Source organism: Polypterus senegalus, chromosome 2 (genome assembly GCF_016835505.1).
Source record: "Polypterus senegalus isolate Bchr_013 chromosome 2, ASM1683550v1, whole genome shotgun sequence".
Lineage (NCBI taxonomy): Eukaryota > Metazoa > Chordata > Cladistia > Polypteriformes > Polypteridae > Polypterus > Polypterus senegalus.
In genome coordinates, this window is record NC_053155.1 from 206,900,172 (window position 1) to 206,924,234 (window position 24,063).

The 24,063-nt window shown below is 35.2% G+C and overlaps 1 protein-coding gene across 3 annotated transcripts in view; it reads right to left on the reverse strand.

Moving 5' to 3' along the window:
- Window positions 1-24,063, reverse strand: part of ints6 (integrator complex subunit 6) — a 64,857-nt gene that overhangs the window by 18,804 nt on the left and 21,990 nt on the right. The window contains exons 7-14 of one of the 3 annotated variants that reach the window (XM_039745220.1): window positions 23,655-23,806; window positions 22,779-22,931; window positions 21,862-21,994; window positions 18,375-18,469; window positions 15,950-16,060; window positions 6,927-7,142; window positions 4,075-4,201; window positions 1,485-1,627 (exon numbers count right to left, since the gene is read on the reverse strand). In XM_039745220.1, coding sequence (XP_039601154.1) covers window positions 1,485-1,627; window positions 4,075-4,201; window positions 6,927-7,142; window positions 15,950-16,060; window positions 18,375-18,469; window positions 21,862-21,994; window positions 22,779-22,931; window positions 23,655-23,806 — 1,130 coding nt within the window. Of the gene's footprint in view, window positions 1-1,484; window positions 1,628-4,074; window positions 4,202-6,926; window positions 7,143-15,949; window positions 16,061-18,374; window positions 18,470-21,861; window positions 21,995-22,245; window positions 22,537-22,778; window positions 22,932-23,654; window positions 23,807-24,063 lie in introns of those variants that run through there. The other 2 variants (XM_039745222.1, XM_039745221.1) reach the window with 2 other exon arrangements.

Consider the following 24,063-nt stretch of genomic DNA (forward strand, 5'->3'; position numbering starts at 1 on the left):
AAAGAAAACCTGCAGCTACTGCGGCCCTCCAGGACTTGAGTTCGACACCTGTGGCTTATATAAACACTGCCTTTTTTCCTTCAATATGTTACATTTTGATATTCTCCCTACTTGTTCCTCTTTCCCTCACACTCTTCTCCCGATGATTTCCTTGTGATATCACCAACCCTCCTTCTAAATCTAGGACAACCACTGGTGCCTTGATTCACTAGCTACATCTCTTCTCAAACCTTGTAGTAGTGAAATTGCTCCTTTCAGCAAGTTCACAAATTTTTGCTGTAACTAATTTATGTATCTGATCATACTTACTGTTAATATTTATTATATAATATGACGAGCAAGTGGGCATATAAGTTTGTGCTGCATTAATTGATTATACATTTTGTACCTTCTGAGATTTTTTTAACTGTTTAGTTCATATATTGATGCTGTACAGTAATCTTGTATGCTTTGCAAAGTCTCTTTTTTAAGGAATATTCCACCCAAAAATTATACTTTTTTATCCGGTAATTACAACTTGTTTAAACTGTTTAATCTAACGTTTTTTATGAAAAATAGAAATGCCACATTTCCTGATACATTGGGCTTCTCCTCTCATTTGATGGTCCTTTAGCCATAGAACCATATTTCCAGGTATTTCAATGGCATACTGTGAAACTGTAACAATGAATTGACCTTCTGCTTGTCAAAGCATCTCCAACACGCGCAAGTACAGGACATATTTTTTTTTTTTGATCATGTCTTCACTTGCTTCTCTTTTTAATCTGTAAACCTCTCTCAGACCATGCTCTGCTATGCTAATATCATATGAAGTGCCAGGGTAGCTAGTAAATAAGATATTACTGAGCAAAACTCCTGAGCAATGAATAAAGGGGAAGGCAGGTCTTCAAATCAAAAGTGGATTTTCATTTGTGCACCTTCCACTTTCATTAACAAGAGGAGTTTTCCAGAACTGGTTTCTTTAACAATATTTTAGAAAAAATGCATGTATTTGGAACAATGTGAGCATACAACTAGGTACCTTATATGGAGATTATTGAACAAGTTATTCTGAGATTTTTCCATAAAGGTTTTGATATTGTTTGCTGTTGTACAACACTGGCCCTCATTGAAGGACACGTACTAGGAACCTTATTACCACAACTTTCCAAGAAAACATGAATTTAAAAATTTTACTCAAAAATCACTATAAACTACAGGAGGTAAATAACAGAAAAATATCACTTTTGGGTGGGGTACTCCTTTAACAAATAAATGTCATTCATCTAGACATTTCGATGGTCTTGGAGATGCCTTACAGACTTAATATTTTACTTAAATTTTGAAAAATCACTTTTGATTGTGCAAATATACACTTGCATTGATCTCTATGAACAAATTATGAGAACTAGCTAGTGTTCAAAAAACACGCTTTATTTTTTTAAATGGCAAAGTTAAAGACGATTGTAAATTGGGGGCATGTTCATCCAAAATATTTTTTTTACCTTTTTGTCTAATTTAAAAGGATTTCCAAATGTATGCAGTCTTTTTGGCTGATCAGGATCCACCTCACGCAATGGAGAAGGGCAACTCTTCAAAAATTCTTGATAATTTCCCATCTGTGCAATGGTGATACTATGTATCTGATCTGTCCAGCAAAAACATAAAAAGATAACACTTAAATTGGACATACTGAAGAATTACTTGTTTTCATTAGGTCCACCTTACACTGAATGTAGCCAAGTCCTTAGCACATTGAAATGTATGAAAATTTGACTCTACATCTTCTGTGTTAAATGTATCCAATAATAACCACACAAAGCATCTATAATTAAAAAAATATCTTTAAATGTTTGATTTAATAAGAAGATTTAATAAGAATTCTGAAGATACTAGCAATGTAATTCGATAAGCAAACAAAAAAAGTAATTCCATGGTCAAACCTGACAAGTTGACAAGTGTGGGAATTTTTTACTTTATTTTGACAATTGATAGTAGCTGCCACATCAGATTTATTCATAATGGGTTCACTAAACATTTGGGCCAATCAGCATGAGCTCATACCAGTGTTTGCACCAGCGTTTTCCACAGGCAAGAGGCACACCCTATCCAGTCGTGACATGCACAGACTTCAACTTGTCCAAACACTGCAATAAACTGATCTTTAGATTTTTACATAACATATAACAACACACTGAGGTAGAGAAATACCATTTACTTTATCTTAATCTGTTAGAATGCATCAATGTAGGGTAAACATATTTTTAAAACTACAAATTAATAAATAAACCTTTTATTATATGATGAAGAGATTTTTTTCACAAAACTTTTATAATTTACCTAAATGCAATACATTTGGTAACTGAAATAGGAGATACAACCTCAACTTTGCAATGGACTGTTGCTTTGCGCAAAGATGTGCTTGTGATCTCAACAGCCAGAAACTCATATTCATTAACGGAAGGCAAAGAGCAAAGACTTATTGGGGAAAAAAAAGCCAAAATGCGCAAATGTCATGCAGATTTTCTCCAGTGTAGTTTTATATGCTTGGCTATTGATGAGCCCAATTCACTACAGGTGTTTTGTGCTCAGAATTCTTCCCCCATGGCATCTTAAAACCTGTTAAATTCAAGCCATTTAGAAACAAGGCATCAAACATGGGCTAAAAACAACTGAATTCTCCTGCTGTGAACATACGTCTGTGAACATAAATCAAACATGTAGTGGAAAAAGAAAGGAAAATTCCCAAAGTACAAATAGCATAATTAATAGACAAATGCCAAAAGCCTTATACAGTTAGTGAGGACTTTGTTTTTTTGGCTGCTGTTACCAGAAGTAAAGTCATGCATGATGATAAGCATGCTCACTAACTTGAAAAAATAATTATCCTGCTCTGTTTTACAGTTGCACAATGCATCAATAACACGACACAAGACACTGCAGTTCAGCTTACTGAAAGAGTTTAACAGATTGAAACATTTGTGTTCCAGTTAGATAAGTGGATTGATAGAAGTTTGTCTGGTGAACTGCTCTGATTTGTGAGGTACTACTATGGTAAATTTTAAAGTCAATACACATTTAAAAGAAAAAATAAATAATGAAAGGGTGGCACCAATCTCGTGTAATAAGGAGGCGCAGCACAACATTTTTTTAATAATTGCTGCAATAAAAGTGCCAGTTATGTTTGTTTCACAGAGCTGGTAATGTAGCATCAGAACTTAAAAATGTTTTAGTTCTTGAGCACACATGTATTAAAACAACAAAGGTACTTTGCAGCTGCCTTTTTTTTTTTTTTTTTTATTTCAAAATGACGACAGCCCCGGAAACTTCTTTTCCAGGTAAATAAAGACAAAATTCACATTCATGTAATAATATATAAAATAAATGCATTATTAGTGCATTTTACAGTGTACTGTATGTGCTTGAGAAAAGTTTGCTTTTTGTTCACCTATAATAAAAGTCCTGCTACACTTATTTAATTGTTCCTTTACAATCTCAAACAGATGTACAAATGTAATTATAGCTCTTGCTAATGAAATCTGATACTTTGAATTACAACAGCTAGTTTAATTCTGAATGATTTAATGCATCTTAAATATATTAGTTTATATTTTTTTAGTTGGCACAACTCTGTGTGGGGTTTTATATTGCTGATTGTTTTATTTATAGCAGTGTTAATTTTGTAAGATGATTTTAAAAACCATAAAATTGTATTGGCAGACTTGGGACCTTTTTCTAAACTATGGAAAAAACAATTATATGATGATAAGACAACAATGGTAAAATTTTGAAATTTTTAAGTTGTGACAGCTTGTTGGTTACCACTGCTGCATCACAGGTGAAGAGACCCAAGTTAAAATCCTGGCTCAAGCATTGTCAATTGTACTGTTTGCATGTTCTTCCAGTATCTGCATGGGTTTTCTAATAATACTTTATATCTCAATGACATATATGATAGTTTGAGTGGCATTTCTAAATAGACTCTGTATAAGTGGGTAGTGAGTGTAGGTATGTGAAAGCTTAGGAAAGTGAACTAATGGACTGCTGAGAAAACGATTAATTCTCAAGTCAGCATGTCCCCCCAAGTCAAAGTACCTTCATCTTGTCCTTTTAGCAGTCCTCGGGCAGCTTTTAAAAGGTTTGACCTCATTCTTGTTAACTGATCCAAAAGATTTCTCCTTTGTATGTCATATGCATTCCGAAAACTCTGAGGCTTAACGTCCTATCAAAGAGGCAAGAGAAAAGAACTAGGAATAGACAGAAAAAAGTAACTGGTCAAAATGGACACAATTTTACAAATATGTATGGTAAACTTTTACTGCAAGATTTATAGATACCTGTACCATCAATGTATACCCTTTTTAACAAATATAATGGTTATAAAAAGTTTTTAGGCTCTTAAACTTAACATTTATTCATTGCAGAATATACGGAATCATCTATATATCAATATTTTTATCTATATAAATACATTCATACATCAACAAAAACATTATTTTCCATTTTGTTCAAAAACAATTGGCAAGATAGTGCATCTAGGTCAGTATCAGCCAAGAAAGGACATTTGAATATATATCAATATTTAGGGATAAACACTATCCCTCCCACAATAAAAAAACTAAATATCCCAAATTCTCAAAAATGCCTTAACAGATCTTACTGAAATTTGGTAAAAAAGAAAATTAACTGACATATTTTTGTATTTGTTTATAGTAATGTTGTAGTGAGGGGTCTACTCTTATTTTCTCAGCACAGCGATCAATATGTCTTGCAATGCATGCAAATGAAGGCCACCAGCAGAAGAGCAGCACAAGCAGTAGAGTGGAAGAAGTGAAGATGGTGAAGTGTTCTGCACAGGAAAAGAGAGGAGACCAGGGCTTGAAGGACTCTTTGATTTCATATACTAAAAGCAACACACTCTGGTCTGAAGCCTCCCCACTTCTTGATGTCTTATTAAATTAAAATAAATTGCTCCAACCTCCAAGGAGGACCACTAGAGTAAAATGTCATGTAAAATGTATAACACATCACAATTGGAAAGAAGATGTTGACAACACAGACTATCGGTTTTAAAATTTCACTTCAAACACTGGACAGGATGAAAAGTGGTGTGAGCAGTTAAGTGAAAGTAGGAAGGTTTGGCGAAGTTCAGATAAAACGGGTTCAGCAATAAATCTAGAGTCGTGTTGCAAGAATGGGAGGATACAAGAGAAGTGGTTTCCTCATGTCCAAGAAAAGCAGGCAGGTACTGTGCCAGTTCAAATGTTCCACACAACCAAAAAGGAGAGGGGTGGACTGCTGTCCATATCCAGTAGTTCACGAGATTATATCTTTTTATCTATTCTCTTCTGTATAATCTTTACTTCTCTCCTCTTTTGAGCCTCACTCCTTCATAAAATGTTCTTCCCTTTGTAGTTTACATTTCAGACTCCTGTGTATTCTTTCCTCTACCAACAAAGATGCCACAAAAATCTATTTACTGGAAGAAAACCAGTACTTGAAGTTAGCTGGTCCCTCAGTAATCACTTAAGAAGCCTCCACACCATAGTACTAGCTGTTATTTTGTTCTATTTTAACCACTACATAAAATAACCCCAAAATTAAAAGTGTTAATTAATTGCACCACCTAAATGTACAGCCACTTAGTAACATTGCTGTTTGAAATAAGCTAAAGTACAACATGATTCAATGTTACTGTCTAGCTATAGCTAGGGCAAAAAAAAAGAAGCTTGAACAAATAAGTGATGCAAAAAACAAAAAAATTATACTTGTGTGAGTTTACAGAATAATTAACAAATGAAAAATAACTATTAATACAAAATGACCAATTCCAGCATAAATCACTATCAATATTACCCTATTAAAGGAGGAAAACAACTGAAACAAGTTCCCCATATAGCTATTAATATTAGTTAAAACACAGTAATTCATAAAAAGGATATAAATAAATAAGATTCTGGAAACAAATGGATTTATTGTATAACAAATATTGTATAAACCATAATGTACAGACAGTCTGCTGTACATTATACTGGTGCAAACTGTAATCCTGCCCTATCTTTGCTGTTAGCGGCCAGCATGGCCCTTGTAATATATGTAAAGCACACACAAGAACAGCAGTCAGATGGATGCCATCTTTACTTCAAACAATGTACGAATAACACCTATACTTATCACAGTGCTATCTACTGACACCACCAGGTATCAACATGTACAGTATGCTAATATCTTAAACACTTAACATACATAACAGTCCCTCTGAATGCCTAGCTGCTATACTCATCTGCTCACATATCAACTGCAGTTCTATTTCTAACCTTGTCCTATAGTTATATCAGTTGGGGCAGCTGCACCTTTCTCATGTAATAGTTCAATGTAATGTTATTAGTTCAAACTTTGCTTAGCTGCATGTTGATAACATCAGTTATTTACAATAATCTGCATATAATAAAAGTTCAATCAATTTAGTCTTATATATGCTAACATTATTGCATTTCCCCTTCCATTCATTTCCAAAACAACAACTTTGTTTTTTGGTAATTCTATGGTTAACTTACATAATCCAGTACGGGAAAGGTGCTGCTGTGTGAGCTGCTTGCTCACATTGTATATTCTCTCTGGCATAACTTGCATTGAGCATTAGATGAGTAAAAGAGGTAAATATACAAAATATATATGTTCAAGCAACCTGCTCGCAAGGTAAAATTGTAACAGTAAACTACAGTAATTCATAGCTGAAGTTGTACAAAGCGTTTCTCTGTTTTAAGATAAATTTTTGCCAATGCTTTTAGGAGACTTAGAAATTTCAAAACTTTGTAGTATGATCAGTTGCCACATTTAAAAAAAAAACTGATCTATTTGGTTGTTGGCCCAAGATGTTTCATGTGGACAGACAGACAGACCTCTCCCAAAATGAATTTAAAAAATCCTTTCTAGTCAAAGCACACCTTATTAAGGTTGGCTATTTGAAATCCAGAAAACTCTTTCATGTTGATCTCTAGTAGGTGGTGTTGAGCTTCAGCATCTATCCCCTGAAGAAGCTGTCTGAAGTTTCTGTGTTGAGCCAAAGATAAGACTGAGAATTTGTTTTTCACTCTAATTCCAGTTTCCTGCACAAGTTTTTTTCCAACTGATGCAATGACACGATCAGATTCTATTTTAGCCTAGCAAAAAAAAGAGAATACATCTTTAATGTATGATTATATAACCATTGTTAGCAGTACCTATAAAAAAACAAAAGAAAATGAAAAGGAGAAAAAACAACAGTCAAAATATCTGCCACTATATATTAAAAATTTAGCATATTAATGATATCTGCATATTAAACATGAAACTTCATATCAAACAATTAAAAATTAAGAACAGAGAGAAAACAAAATCACTCATTAAGTTAAGCATAATTTTATAAATAGAGAAATTAATTTACAATATTTTGAGAAAGTGCCATCACTGCAAATAAGTATTGACACAACAGTAAGTATTAATACAATTTTAAACACGAGAATCAGTATTAAAAAGTACATTACAGCATAACTAAACCAACTGATTTACTTTTAAAATTGCATTTTAAACTATGTGTAAAATTCTTTATGAATTAATATAGATTCTTAAATCTAAAAATTGAAAACACATTCAATATTTATTTAGAGCTGGGTGCAAGACCAAATATTTTCTAAAATTTGGTTTCAGCTTTCACAATAAATTTTCATTTCATTGTATCACTAACTTCATGTATATTTTCAAATGGGAAATATCTCAAGTGTTCAATAATAACTGAAGTGGCCTGTACATGTTTAGGGAGGTTTTACATGGAAAAAATTTAAAAGGTCCTTGAAGCCATCAAAAATCTCTATCGGTATGACCTGAAACAATCATAATTAAATTGCATGATGGAGTTCTATGCAGGTACAACTACATTTGCTTATTCCCTGTGTAGAAGAAGTATAGGATTTAATGTTAAAGAAAAAAATAAGTAAAAAGTAACTGCATAACAGGTTTCACAGATGTACATTATCTTGCTGACATTTTCATGCTCCTTTATTATCCACTTTGTATTTGCCCTTATAAAAGTAGAGTTTTAAAAATATACAGTATTGTTTACTAATTTTAAAGATAATACTTATTTATAAAAGTACACCCTATAATGTGGCCATGTGCTTTTTTAAATGTTTTTTTTTTAAACTGACTGTATGCTGGAACTCTTCTCATTTTCTCAATTTCTTACATTTTTCCCATCATTTAACATATAACCTCATCTAAAATTATGTATAGTACATCGGTAAGTTTTTATATTTTTACGGCAATGTTATAGTGATGATATGCATAATCAGCAGATGGCACAGTGCTGTGTTTGTCCAAGCATATACTTCATCAGAGCAACAACTGACAAAAATGCAAGTATTTCCACTTATCTCCTGATAACTCTTGGACAACTAGCCTACATATTTATTTTTCCTTTTTAACAATCATTTACTTGAAGGAGTGCAGTTTAACTAAAAGAATTTTATTATTTTCAAAAATATTTTCACAACAATGTAAATAAATTATATAGAAGAGTTTATTTTGATGTGAGATAATTATTATTTTGCATGGGTATTAATAGAAATATGTTGACTGTTTTAAAAAATGTAAATCTCAACCGTCAGGGAGAGAGTCTGAGGTATGCTGCATTTGATGAATGGCCTAGTTAGTTAGGCACAAGTGCACAATAATAATTACTATTTGAAACCAATGAAACTTTTGGGATTTTTATTTAGATTTTGATTAGAAAAGAAAAATGTTTGTACATGTGTAAATCCAAAAGAAAGCTGCAAACAGGGATTACACTGGACTTTCTCATTTTATGTTTGGAATTTATGCATTTAAACAGGGAGTTTTAGCAAGTAATAGAAAAATTGGCAGTTGCAGTTTTGCAATTAAAGTTTTCCAAGTTTATGCACAATTTTTTTTAAACAAAATTGGAGAAAAAAAAACCCCATAGCGCTACTGAATTCATAGATCAATTATTTTGTACTTCTATCAATAAAAATATGTGATCTTCTTTTATGACTTTATATCTAATTTCAATGGAGGGGCGTACAACATGCTTTGTCAATAATCATAGACCCATTTTGCTAGAAGTGTACAATAATAATTTGAACTTAAAATCCATAAGGCTGCAGTTTGGTTTGTTTAGATGTCCATACTAAATTTGTTTGAAATTTAATTGCCATGTATAGTACAACACACTGGCTCCCAAAGTGTATATATGTGTGGGTATGTATGTCTCTGTGTGTTAGCTGGGGGGCTGAACACACCCCTAGAGGATATAGACGCTGCAAGGAAAAACCCCTCCTAAAAACGCTGACAGACTACCTTCACATTGCTCCCTTACTTGCTAGGCTTGCGTGCGGGCTGGTCTATACGTTAGCCACAACAGAATGTGTGCATGGGGAATACCTCGCTTTTGCCACTCTATGGTGTACATGTACCAATTTGTACAGCTGAAAATGTTACTCTTCGTGAGCAAGTCTATCATTTTGTGAATCTTGAGATGAAATAAACGATTGAAAAGGTCGTGGTGATCGTGAGGTTTTTGACATGGAAGGAGAACTTCAGTGATGTCAGTCCATTTAGGATTGCAAGTAAATGTGATGAATTAAGTCAGGGCGGCCATAATGGCGCCCGTATGTCATTGCGTCTTGTGTACGCTCGTGCATATAGCGAGGTCCTCCAGTGAACGATGATGGTAATATCACAGCTTGACCAAGTTCTCTTAAATTAGTGTTGTTTTTGTCAATAGCATCTTTTAAGTGAACGTAATTTTCAGCTCGTAGTTTTTTCTGATTTAGTCTGATATAATTTAGTCTTTCCGATTCAATTTTTGCATACATATCAACTAAAAACTGATTTAATAAAGTTCGGAAGAAAAGGATAGTATTATCATGATGTTGTCTGATCATAAGTTGGTATGAATAAAAGTTTGCTGCAGAGACGGTTTTCTTCATAGGTAACTTACTGGCAGCATGAACTTGAGGTATAGACACAGAATAGCCGTCTTCACCATAGCAGAACATCAGGGGATATTGAAGTGCATCATAGGATCTGTGGGTTTCCTTAATGCGTTGCAGTTTATTGTCTCTGGTTTTCAAGACAATATCCCTATTGCCGAATGTTTGCCCAACGATGACACCACCAACTTGACGTACTGCAGGTTTATTAAACCTGCCTTTGTGCGCATATAATGTTTTTTTGTTGGCGTGAATGACAACTTTGAAATCTGTGTCTTCATCTGAAATGCTGTCCATTGCGGAGTGGAAGTCCTGGATGTAAGTGTTACAATCATGCAGCATTTTTTGTAATTGCTGCACCAAGGGTATGTTAACTCCAGAAACATTAGCGCAGGGCATTTGTACTTCCTTTTCATCGTCCCCGACGAAATAAATTTGCAAAAATTTGTGTTCCTCAGTCGGCATAGGTAAAAGACTGCCAATCAAGTGATACACTTGTCCCTGAACTTTAAATGAAGGCATAAAATTTCCCTCAATGTTTTGGTTAGCACCGAATGATGTCATTGGAAATGCGCTGTTGTACTTTCGAATGTTGCTCAAGAAATGCTCATTTTGAGGATGTTTGCCATTTAACAGGCCCACAAGAAGGTCAGGAAGCTTACATAAAGGACTGAGAGACACTTTACCACCGTTACAGCACAAACCAGGAGACTCACATTTCCACCTATGAGCTTGACAATAGTCACAGTGAACATCCATGGATCCAATGTGTACTGTTTTGTCAGATTCATAATGTATGTTTGGGTCGTACGCAAATCCACAATCGCCTTTTTTGAGCCAAACTTGTTTTTGTATGAGCCGCTTTTCATTATTGGGATTGTACATAGAAACAGAAGCTCTATGAACTTGGGGATTTGCCTCCGAATATTTGGCGGCAGCATCTCTTTGAACTTGTGGATTTCCCTGCAAGTATTTAGCGACAGCGTTTCTATGAACTTGTGGATTTGCTTGCGAGTATTTAGCGACAGTGTCTCTATGAACTTGTGGATTTGCCTGCTAGTATTTAGTGACAGCCTGTCTATTAATTTGTGGATTTTTCTGCAAGTATTTGGTGGCAGCTGCACAAAGTTGTTTTCGTCTAGGTGCATCAGAAAATGTGCCATGACGTCTGACACGCCTCCTTTTTACTGTTTTCTCACAGCTTGGATTGCTGCTGTCATAATCGGTTTCAGTTGGACTTGTGTTGAAGAGACATTTGGCATCTGTCAAGCGATGTAAGCATACAACCGGCTTCATCGATAACTTCGCATCCAGCTTTTTAGACTTGAAACATTCATAAAGATCAAAGTGTCCACTACTCAAATCGTCTCCTGTTAATCTAAGATGTTTAAGATGCATTGACGGTTCTCCAAAGGTGTAAAATATTTGGCTATTTCGGTACACTTGAAAATGACAACTGAACAATTCAGCGGCAGCCATCAACTCACATGCAGAACCATAGGTGAAGGGCTTAAGCATTTCACTCTTATAGTGCTCCTGTGTAGTATAATTATCTCCTGTACCATCATCAGTCCACACCTTGAACCTGTACTAGTCATTCAATACATAAGACACAATGTCCCTCTGGATATCAAGAGTGAGCCTGATATGTCCGTGCAATATGTAACACAGAGAATGGAAAAGGCAGGCGCCATCTGCGGGCATAGAAACCACTCGGTAAGTGATAGTTCTTTGATTTATGGTGATCACCTCGATAGACATGTTAATGGGAGTACGGTTGGAACAATAAAGGAAATGGGTACCAGAACAGTAAACTAAGTCTAAAATACCTACACAATAACTATAATTGTAATAAACAAACAATAAAACAGAGGAGAAGCCGTGGATTAAATAAAAAGGCTGCAGTTATCAGCAGGGAGATGTAAATTCCGTGGCGAACCAAGGAAAGGAATGAAGAGACCGCAGCGAAGGACGGCCTTATATTGGCAGGCAGTCAATTACGTGGGAGGCGTGGGGATAGAGGATGCAATATAGGCAGGCAGGCAGCCAAAGAAGGGAATGAAGAGACCGGAGCGACGGACGGCTTTATATGGGCAGGCAGTCAATTACGTGGGAGGCGTAACTATAATCGTAATAAACGAACAATAAAACAGCAGAGAAGCTGTGGATTAAATAAAGGAAATGGGTACCTCAACAGTAAACTAAGCCTAAAATACCTACACAATAACTATAATCGTAATAAACGAACAATAAAACAGCGGAGAAGTCGTGGATTAAATAAAAAGGCTGCAGTTATCAGCAGGGAGACGTGAATTCCGTTGCGAACCAAGGAAAGAAATGAAGAGACCGCAGCGAAGGACGGTCTTATATGGGCAGGCAGTCAGTTACGTGGGAGGCGTGGTGATGGAGGACGCAACGCCGCCTCAGACGGCGACCGAGCTGCAGGCTATGGACGTATATATGCACGTAAGTAGGATTCAGTTATGACCGTTACGCATAGAATTTCAAAATGAAACCTGCTTAACTGTTGTAAGTACAGTAAACCCTTGTTTATCGCAGTTAATCCTTTCCAGACTCTACTGCGATAAATGAATTTCTGCGAAGTAGGATTCTTTATTTATAAATCTAATATTTTCGCAGTTAGAGCATAGAAAACCTGTTTACGACCTTCGAAAAATATGTTTTTTAACATTATTAGAGCCCTCTAGAAATGAAATAACACACTTTAGTCAAAACGTTAAACTGTGCTCCATGACAAGACAGAGATGGCAGTTCTTTCTCACAATTAAAAGAATGCAAAGATATTTTCCTTTTCAAAGAATTGCGCGTCAGGAGCAGAGAATGTCAGAGAGAGAGAGAGAGAAAAGTAAACAATTAAAAATCAATAGGGCTGTTGGGCTTTTAAGTGGAAGCACCGCGATAAAGCGGCCGTCAGCATTTTTTAGAGGAGCGTCCGTATCTTCTAAGCAAACAGCCTCTGTGCAAACAGCCCCTCTGCTCACACCCCCTCCGTTAGGATCAGAGAATGTCAGAGAGAGTGAGAAAGGCAGAGAAAAGCAAACAATCAAAAATCAATACGTGCTGTTACAGCTTTTAAGTGTGCAAAGCACCTCGAGGGAAGCATATTGTATATCATTGAGGAGTTTTATTTAATACATAATATGTGCTCTGATTGGGTAGCTTCTCAGCCATCTGCCAAAAGCATCCCTTGTATGAAATCAACTGAGCAAACAAACTGAGGAAGCACGTACCATAAATTAAAAGACCCATTGTCCGCAGAAATCCGTGAACCAGCAAAAAATCCATGATATATATTTAGATATGCTTACATTTAAAATCTGCGATGGAGTGAAGCCGCGAAAGTCGAAGCGTGATATAGCGAGGGATCACTGTAAGCTGTAAGGAATGATCCTGCCAAATTTCAGCCTTCTACCTACACGGGAAGTTGGAGAATTAGTGATGAGTGAGTCAGTCATATTATATTTATATAATTATATATTTCTCTTCTGGTTCGTCCTGCTTCCACTTCAAAACCGGTCCCGCCCACATGCAGCCCACACGGCATTTCTCGATTCCTATTCATCATCTTCCATCTCATGCACTATACTGGCCTGCTGAGCATAATACATCCAACAAGTACTCGAGGTGCCGCCACAACGGTTAAAGTAGCTTTACCACCTTTGCGGGAGCCACCTGTGTCTTTACATCTTCTAACACAGCAAACATCAGAAGCTAAAAATTATCGTGAACACATTTGAGAATACAACTCTTCACTAAAATTTGCTTCCATGGGTGCATGGATAACTCAACCTCCTGGCCACTGTTTTAAAATACACGGGCAAATTTATCACCAAATCTCTCCATTATATGCTAACACTTCTACTTCTCCAGGATATGGACAGTTGTATGTTTTTGACACAGCGCAAGCTACTGCAGTATGCTTACAAAATAAAGCAAACTCTGCATGCAGTGAAAATGTACTTCTCCAGCTAGATTCCATGCTCAGAACCATCAACCCCTTCACTAAATCATACAAACACATGCATGAAATTGCTCAGTCCAATCCAACAGCATCTGTACGAATGGTTTTCAAGGAAAACCCTAGGCAGGATTTTCGACGATACAATGCCCCGACATTGCAGCAATTTTCGTCGGAGAAGATGGCGAAACGCCTGCTGAAAGGGACATTTGCATCTATCCCATATGCAACTCCTGTAAACAGATTTCCACGCTCAATATGAATTGCGATCCTATGGTTTATCCACTTTTATTCCCTTACGGAGACATTGGCTGGCACAAAGATTTATATGTTCCCAATAAAAGAACCGCCAAGTAAATAAGGCTTACTCAATGCCAATTTTAGAGCGTACAGATTAGCAATGAGGAATACATTCAGTATTTTGCACTCCAGCGGCAAACTATTCCAACAGTACGTCGTAGATGCTTATGTTAAAACAGAGGGCGCGCGTCTCAACTATCTCAGATTACATCAACAAGATCTGCGCATGGAACAATACAATGTTTGCATACAGATGCATTGTAAGCAAACGCTGAAAATAACAACGTACATGTAGGCAAAATGATCATATTACCGTCCACATTTCCATGGTCCAAGATACATGCAACAAAACTATCAGGATGCCATGGCCATAGTACGTAAATTTGGAAAGCCCGATTTATTTATCACTTTCACATGTAATCCTACTTGGCCGGAAATTCTACATGCACACTTTGCGTCTTTCAATAAGTATTTATTATATTTTTATACATACATATACACACACACACACATTAATTATGCAGATCCAGATCGTCTGGATGACTATGATTTATGCGGGGACAATTCCAGTACAGCGTGAAGACAAAGTTCATGTCGTCCGTTCGCACACTTCTCGATGGTCCGGGATTTTTCAGGTGATTTTCCATGTAATAAACTTAATAAATTATAGCATAATGAAAACTGCATAATTAGTCGTGGACCATATATTATATATATATATTGTACCTGTCAAAATCTATAGTATTGATATGTACATTTTGCTTATAATTTCCAATAAACGGCATGGATATTTGCAAATTTAGGTTAATCTGTTCTTTAAAGTAACTATATTTTTATTTGATTCATTTTTTCCCAAGTTTACTATACTTTTTTTATTTTTCACTTAATTTTGATGTTTACTTAATAACATTTTTTACTAAGTAATAACATATTAGCTTAAGTGGATTTTATTAGAACTGTTTCACCTCTGTGCCCAGGATTTTGGAAAGTATAAACAGATTTGAAAGGAAATTAGCAAACCTGGGTAGACCTCACAAATGGCTGTTAAGCTGGTGATGTTAATGATGACCTATACTTCAACTATGTTGTAAAGGCTATATATTAAAGAGAAATTAAGCTATATTATTATATTTTATTTTATATTAACATAATCTTGTTTTACTTTAATTTAATTTGAGCATTTAAATATTAATCTGACCTAAACTCTTAATAGGTTCAGGTTTGCTTGTTAGACTAGAGGATTCACTGAAGAGTAAAGCCGAGTTAAGAAAAAGAACTACAGTATCACAAGGTTTCGGGCCTACAACATGTAACCATACCTGTTCAGGGATCTGCAGGCTGAGAAGTCCTGAGGACTCCCTGTCTTTCGATTTTTTCACTCCTAGGCCATGGAAAAGGAGATGGTAACCTTGGTTCTCTGGCCGCCCAATTAGGCATGGCCCTATACATTAAGATACAGGAGCCAGCAGAACACTTTGCAGCTTCAGTATGTGGTTCTGTGGTTTAATAATTAGTATGGCAATAACTTCCAATAGGCATCATTACACACCTCCTTATCAATGTAATAACCCTCACTGTGAAGAGTAGTAGGTTTTTCTTAAGCTACAGTTGAATAACAAAGTAAACACAAAAGCAGAAATAATTTGTGCTAAATGAAAAACAAAATACAGAAAAACTATTAAATTGTAGCTTGTGACTTTACCTGTTGACTTAACTTTTTGAGATAAGAAACAACACTATAACTTAAACCATATTCCATATTCTCAGCAATTACATTAGGAGCTCCCATCATCCTTAATGCCTTCTTTAAGGGCTACAGGAAAACATAAAATACAGAATTTATTAAACATGTACAGTTCAATGACATAGATGTAGACATAGTCAGCTGCAAAACTAGTTAAGTTATACTTGATAAAATTTAAGCTACTGAACCATGGTTTATAGTTTTAGTGAATACTGGATTCCTAATTTTAAATTAAAGTAGTGAGAACATTAAAACAGGGAAGTGGCTATCTGTTCAATCCAAAATTCACACTACGGTGTGATCAAGCACAAAAATTAATTTCTAGCATTTGTGGCTTGTTCACAGACACAAAGGACAAAAAAATGCTACCAAATAGTTAGTGGAACTCTGCATTCCATAGCTCTTCTTTGTTTGCACTGTAACAATTTTAAGATCAGAACATTTTGGAATGCCTTCATAAAGTAACAATTAAAGAGAGATAAATTGTACAAAAACATGTAAAAACAAAAAAACTGAGAAAACTAAAATTTGTATTAAATATTTTTTTCTGCTTTTTTTATTAATGCTTGTGCTCACACATAATATATTTTCTTAAAAGGACACCTAAATACATTTTTTGTTTTTCAACGCAGATATAAATTACCTGGCATCAAAATTATCTTTTATCTGTTTGTTCTATAAGGTATGCATACATAATGCAACAAGTTAAATTGTTCCACAACACCCTCAACAAGAGGGCTATTTGTTTAACACATTAAATCCATTTCAAAATGCACTTAATAAAGTTTATAATATAGACCACAACATTTTCTAACACTAAGTAAAACTAATCATGTAGTAGAGATTTGGGATAAAATAAAGGCTTTCAAAAGCTTGTAAAGATCTATCATCAGTTAGGAGGAATATTGTATTAGACAAAACTGAAAGTCAATTATTTCACTTTAGCTTCTCTTTGCATGTGCATCAATTGACATTGTATTTCATTTGCCTATACTATAATCTACAGAATGTATTATTATGGATATCATATTTATTACATGTTACTTGTATTTACTATTACTTTTACCTTCCTGGTTTTCACCAGACATCTATGTAAATGTTGCTTACTGTTGATTAAAATTTTGAAGTCACAGAAGATTTGGCAGCATCAAAGCAAATTGGACCAGCAGCAGCACTAAATAATTCCAGTGCTGGACATACCTCCAAATAGCACGGCTCACACCTGAATCTTTGAGGAGTACACAGGAGAGTTGTATACCACATATGGTTATATTGTCCTTATCTGTATTCCATGATCATTGAAAGAAGGAAGTTAACTTTTCAAATATTTGTTTCACACTGAAATATCTATTTTTCTCTTTGATGAGAATTAGTTTATTTAATTCTCTTTCTTATATTACTTTTCCAGTTACAACAGATACTGCAACAATATTTCTTCAGTGACAATATATGTGCACTGCATATACTGCAGGTCTTGCATTTTGACATTGGCTTACATGTTGTTTTTACTGATTTACTGTGTTGCTGCTGTAGCATTGTAATTTGTCCTTCTAGATTCAATAAAGTAAGTATGCACTAACTTACCATTTATTTATCTGCATATTAAATGAAAGTTACTTCGACAATTAGCATTGGAATAATCTGTGCTACCCTCAGAGCCAAACTAATAGAAACAACAACAACATTTATTTATATAGCAAATTTTCATACAAAAAGTAGCTCAAAGTGCTTTGCATAATGAAGAAAAGAAAAATAAAAGACAAAATAAGAAATTAAAATAAGACAATATTAGTTAACATAGAAAAGGAGTGAGGTCCGATGGCCAGGGTGGACAGAAAAAAACAAAAAAAACTCCAGACGGCTGGAGAAAAAAATAAAATCTGCAGAAAGAGTGCCACACCAAATATTTAACTGAAATATTAATACTCAGTCTACTCTATCCTATTATGACACTATCTACAGCCAATTAAATGCCTTTAGACATTTTCATATGAGCCTACTTAAAGACCCTGTTTCATGGAAGTATCATGGAAGGAGACAAGCAGGTAAATCACATAGTTTGGAAACCATAAGACTTGAAACATTTTCAAAATGGACTGTCTGAGGTTTTATGAAGCTTTTTATAAACTCTGAGTATTTATTCTGAATAGCAACAAAGGTTTAGTATTAATAAATCAAAGAAACATGAGTTCCATCAATGTCCATTCATCTGGCATTTGTAGCCGCTCGCCTTTCTTCTGAATCAATTATACACATCCCCAAAAATATCACTGCATACAATTTTACTTATTTTCTGCACAACGTAATCCTAAATACTATTGGTGCTGTATAAAAAAAATAATCTCTATTATGTAGATCTACTCATTTAGAAACTGTGACTTACCCCAATATAATAAGGAGGCATGCTCTTCAAATAGGTCTCAAATGACTGACGCCATTTTAATGATGGCTTAAGTTTGTGAACCTTGAACAAATCATCTAAAATAAAACACATTTTCTGTGATCAAGATAATGTAGAACATATTTCCATAGGGATCAATTACAGTATATTTTGCGTAACTCCTTTATTCTGATTTTTTTTCCAGCACTGTTCCAGATTTTCGTTAGTCTCACAATGACTTATACTATTATGGTAATTTCTATCACTCCATTATATTCATACTATTATTTATGTACTCTTTCACAAATATACTAAATAATTCCACATCCCAAATCCTATAGAACAGTTTTAAAATTACACATCTCCATTGTACATGGTCTCAAAATCTGCTCTTTGCCTTTTGTGGCCTAATATCATAAGGGTTAAAAGATAAGAGTTTTGTTAATTGTATTTTTTTTTATAGGAATACTATAATACAGTATAGCAAATACATTATGATTACAAGCTGTACATCCTATAACTATCACTGGTTTAAAGGCCATTTCCCCTGTTTACTCAGGTTAATACTTTCACTCCCAAAATTTTTCTATAGTCTCCACATCCTGGGGATCCTCTGTCATGAGATCCATACTTTTCATATCATTTGACATCATCTTCAACCACATCTTCAGTGGGTCCCAGTGTGCCTCATTCCCTCAACTTCTCCATGGTGCATATGTTCACCCAGTCACTCTTTGCCTTTTGCACCACATACCCAAACCACCTCAGCCAGATTCTCCTCAACCAAACATATATTGCCTCTATAACTCAGTGTTTATCTTCTCAGCTCGTGACACTCCACACAACCATCTGATTATGCTCATCTTTGTTCTTTCCAGATTTGTTTGATCTTCCACTTTTATCAACCATGTGTTATTCCCATAGAGCATATGACTCATATTGCTGCTTTTATAGACATTTTCCCTTTAATGCCAGAGAGACACCTTTAGAAGTCAGAATTCCGGGACAACGTCCAGAATTTATTCCACACACCTCTCCCATCATTTACACCTCTGTCTGCACTCAACATATCATGTAAGTAGGACAACGTCATTGTTCATATCTAGGTTTACACTAACTACATCCACATTCTGCACCCCTCACATACACTTTCCACATATCACTGATGGTATCTAAGTTAAGAGTAGAAACAGGAACAGACAGAGGAATGTTTTAGATCCCAACAAAATGGTCAAACAACAGTTTTATATAACAATGAAAAGGGCAAGTTTAGACGGGAATGTTATTGTTATGATGGGGCGGCAGTGGTAGCGCTGCTGCCTCACAGTTAGGAGACCCGGGTTCGCTTCCCGGGTCCTCCCTGCGTGGAGTTTGCATGTTTTCCCTGTGTCTGCGTGGGTTTCCTCCCACAATCCAAAGACATGCAGGTTAGGTGGATTGGTGATTCTAAATTGGCCGTAGTGTGTGCTTGGTGTGTGGGTGTGTTTGTGTGTGTCCTGCGGTGGGTTGGCACCCTGCCCAGGATTGGTTCCTACCTTGTGCCCTGTGTTGGCTGGGATTGGCTCCGGCAGACCCCTGTGACCCTGTGTTTGGATTCAGCGGGTTAGACAATGGATGGATGGATGGTTATTGTCATGATTGTTTTAGACTATATTTATACTTCCTGGGTCCATCCATCCATTATCCAACCCACTATATCCTAACACAGGGTCACAGGGGTCTGCTGGATCTAATCCCAGCCAGCATAAGGCACAAGACAGGAAACAAACCCCCCACCACACACTGCCTGTGTAATCCTCCCAAATCTATTTTTTCTGATATCTTAACATATGTGATATGTGATACAGATCTGAAGGCGACAAAAAATAATTGAGCCTTTGAAAGGGAACTGAGGTCCACATTCATATGATACAGATTCTTATGACTGAACAGATATCCTAATTTTCCCATTGTCATACTATTTGATACAGCTGGTAAGCATTTCAAAGAATATGATACTGATAATAAAATGTACATACTTTGTCAACATTCTCCAGGGAACAATTAAAAGAAGTAAAAGCAACTATAGGCCAGTAAGTAACATGCATCACAGGAAAATGAATGGAAGGAATCGTTAAGAAAACGATTTAGAAAAAACATAGCAAGAACAAGAGGTTATTGCTAACATGCTGGAAGAAAGCAATAATAGAATACGAACAAAGTTGAGCATCTGATATTATTTATCTTGAGTTTCAAAGAGCATTTGATAAAGTGCCACATGAGAGGTTATGCGTCAAACTAAAAGAAGCCAGAGTTCAGACTGTAGTATATAAATGGGTGGAAAATTGGCTCAGACACATGAAGTAGAGGGTTATGGGTGTGAGAAACCCTATTCAATTTGGCTGATATTAAGATTAGTGTCCCACAGGGTTAGTTCTCGGGGTGCTGCCTTTTTTAATATACAGTATATAAATGATTTAGATGGGAATATTGAGAACACGCTGGTTAAGTTTGCAGATGATACCAACCTAGATGGATTAGCAGACAATCTAGAATCTGTTGAACCATTACGGAAAGACATGGACAGCATATAGGCTTAGGCAGATTTGTGGCAGATTAAATTTAATGTAGTAAATGCAAAGTATTACACGTAGGAAGTAAAAATGTTAGGTTTGAGTACACAATGGGAGGTCTGAAAATAAAAAATACACCTTATGAGAAGGATTTACGAGTCATAGAAGACTCATCACTATCCACTGCCAGACACTGTTCAGAAGCCATTAAGAAGACTAACAGAATGTTATGTAATATACTCCAGCATAATGTATAGGGTATAATTCCAAAGAGGTGATGCTCAAGCTTAATGACTGACTGGTTAGACCTCACCTGAAGTACTTTGTGCAGTTTTGGTCTCTAGGCTACAAAATGGACATAGCAGTGCTGGAAAAAGTCCAGAGAAAAGTGACTACGCTAATTGCAGGGCTACAGGGAATAAATTATGAGTAAAGATTAAAAGTGCTGAGCCTTTTCAGTTTAGGCAAAATAAGATTAAGAAATGAAGGGAATTAGTATAGTATATTGAGACTGTTACTTTAAAAATATTTCATCAAGAACATGGGGACACAGTTGTTAAAGGTAAATTTCACACTAACATTAGGACATTTTTCTTTACACCGAGAACCAAAGACACATGAAATAAGTTACCAAGTTGTGTGGTAAACAGTAGGATTTTATGGACTTTCAAAGCTAGACTTGGATGTTAATTTGGAAGAATTAAGTGTACAGGACTGCCGAGCTTTGTTGGGCCGAAGGGCTTATTCTCATCTAGATTGCGCTAATGTTAAAAAAAAAAGAACATTTCTACTGCTTTCATTATAGAAATAATGAATGCTGAAAACCTATTTTAAAAATGTAATCTAAAATAAAGCTAATTTTAAAGGTCTCAATATTTTTTATTTAACAATGCTACCATTAAATAATATTACAGATAAAGTAATAAATATAAACTCACCAAGAAGTGGAAGCAGCACTGGAAAATTATATGGCATGACAAATAGATTAACACAATTCAAAGCTGTGCTGGCCTTTAAATAACCAAAGGGCAGGCCAAGGTCACTGTATTTTGCACTATTTCCAACAAATACCTTGCAGAAAAAATAGAAAGTTTAAGAACTATTCAAAATTATACTCAATTTTGTTCAAGATAATAAAAAAGTATTTTATAAAATTAATTTCATAACATCATAGATATTATACTATATGTGGGTCTATTTTTTTCTCACATCATTTATTCAAATAAAATTATAAAAATAATATCACAGTATAAGAATTAACAATTTCACTCTTACTAATTCTAGATATTGAGTTGGTTCATGTTTGTTTTGAACAGTAATTACATTTAATCTCATGGTTTAGGATTATGCTAGGTTGTGTTCCAATCAAGAAAATACACTATTTCTCACATTCAGCCTTAAATAGAAATAAAGCAAACAATTCACATTTAGACACAGATACAAAATGATTCTTAAAAACTGGTAGCTGTATACATGATTACTTAAAAAAGTCTTACCCTTCACTGTATATGTAGTTGCTGATGAAATTCAAAGATGCCCCAATATTAGTTTTCCTGTTCCCTCTCCTTGCTCACTCTCATGATGTTTTTTTTAAGCATAATGAGAAGTGTGCACTGTGATTGAGGGAGCAAGAGAACGGGGAGGTTAAGTTTGATTAGGACAAACACCTGGCCTTTTCAATTCTGCCTAGAGTAGTCTTAATTCAAGGAGTATCAGACTAAACCTCTATTTCAAATTAAATAGTAAATGACCCTTTAAATAAGCTTTGCATTTTCCCATTACTAAGTGGAAAATGTGCATGACTGATTACTCCATCGCAGAATTTGTTTTTGAGGGGATTGCACCAACTACATACCTGCCAGCAAATATGTGGGGATTTCCTTTCCAAGATGTACTGTGTGAGCGGAGATGGTTCAAGTTCATATTTATCAAAAGGAAGCTTGTCAATTACCATTGGCTCTGAATCCACACAAGAGAATCTTACCAAAGGGTGGGCACTACGAGGTGGCTAAAAAGAAACAAGAAAAACAGATTTTATGATTTTTTTAATTTCTATTCTGCTTCCATTTTTCAGCTTTAAACATTTTTGTAAATGACCCGTGCATGAACATCACAATACATTTAGGACACCTAAGCAGGACTAGTCTATTAAACATTAATAAGCTAGAAAAATGTTAAAGATTTTGAATTGCACAATTACTGCTCTAGCACCATTATTTCTGACAAGATTAACAAGTTAAAACTTTTTCTTAAAAGTTATGTACAACATTTCTGGTGTGTATATTCCTGCTGTCTTTTTATTCGTGTCCCTAACCCTTCTCTAATTTTTGTTTCATTCAGTGACCAACTTTTTTATGTTTTCTATATATAGTTCTTCACAGTTCACTTTCTGCATTTGCTTTTCTACACGCCATGTACATTGTAATGCTATGATGTTAGCTAAATGTGGGATTAATAAAGTATCTATCTATCTAATTATGTAAAATGTGAATTATAGTAATACAAATATTAAGTGAGCATTGGCAAGAGTAGGGCTAAGAATAATGTTATTTTCATTTTTTTTACCTAGTGTTATAAGCAATTTTGGTTCAAGATTTCATCCTGGGTAATTATACACATACACAATGGTATTTATTTTTCTACAAACAGACAATTGCCATACCTTCACCTGCACGTAGAAAATATACTGAAATCAGCATGAAGATATTTTGAAATAATTTTAAGTACTCACCAGTGTTGGCGAATTTTGATCTGGCCAGAAAGACTCCGGGATTGGCCAGTGACCAATAGGTACCCCTGTTTTAGGATTCGGGCGAACATAAATTAGCCGGTGGCAGCTATGCCAAGGTTGAAGATTAACTTTAGTGACATCTAGTGACCCATCTGATAGGGAAGAAAAATAAATGCAAAAAGAATCAACATCCAATGCACAATAGCACAGATGCTGAAAACAAGTTCCAAAGGCTTTTGTCTATTTATTTATTTAAGTCCAACAATTATTCTCTAACAGGCTAAGTCCTTCACTATGTTTTGGAGAGTTGTTTTCTATCAAAACTATACTGGGCAGAAGGCAAGACCTAGCAATAGTGGGATGACAGTCCACTGCATAATACATTCAATACAAACACACAAACAAAATA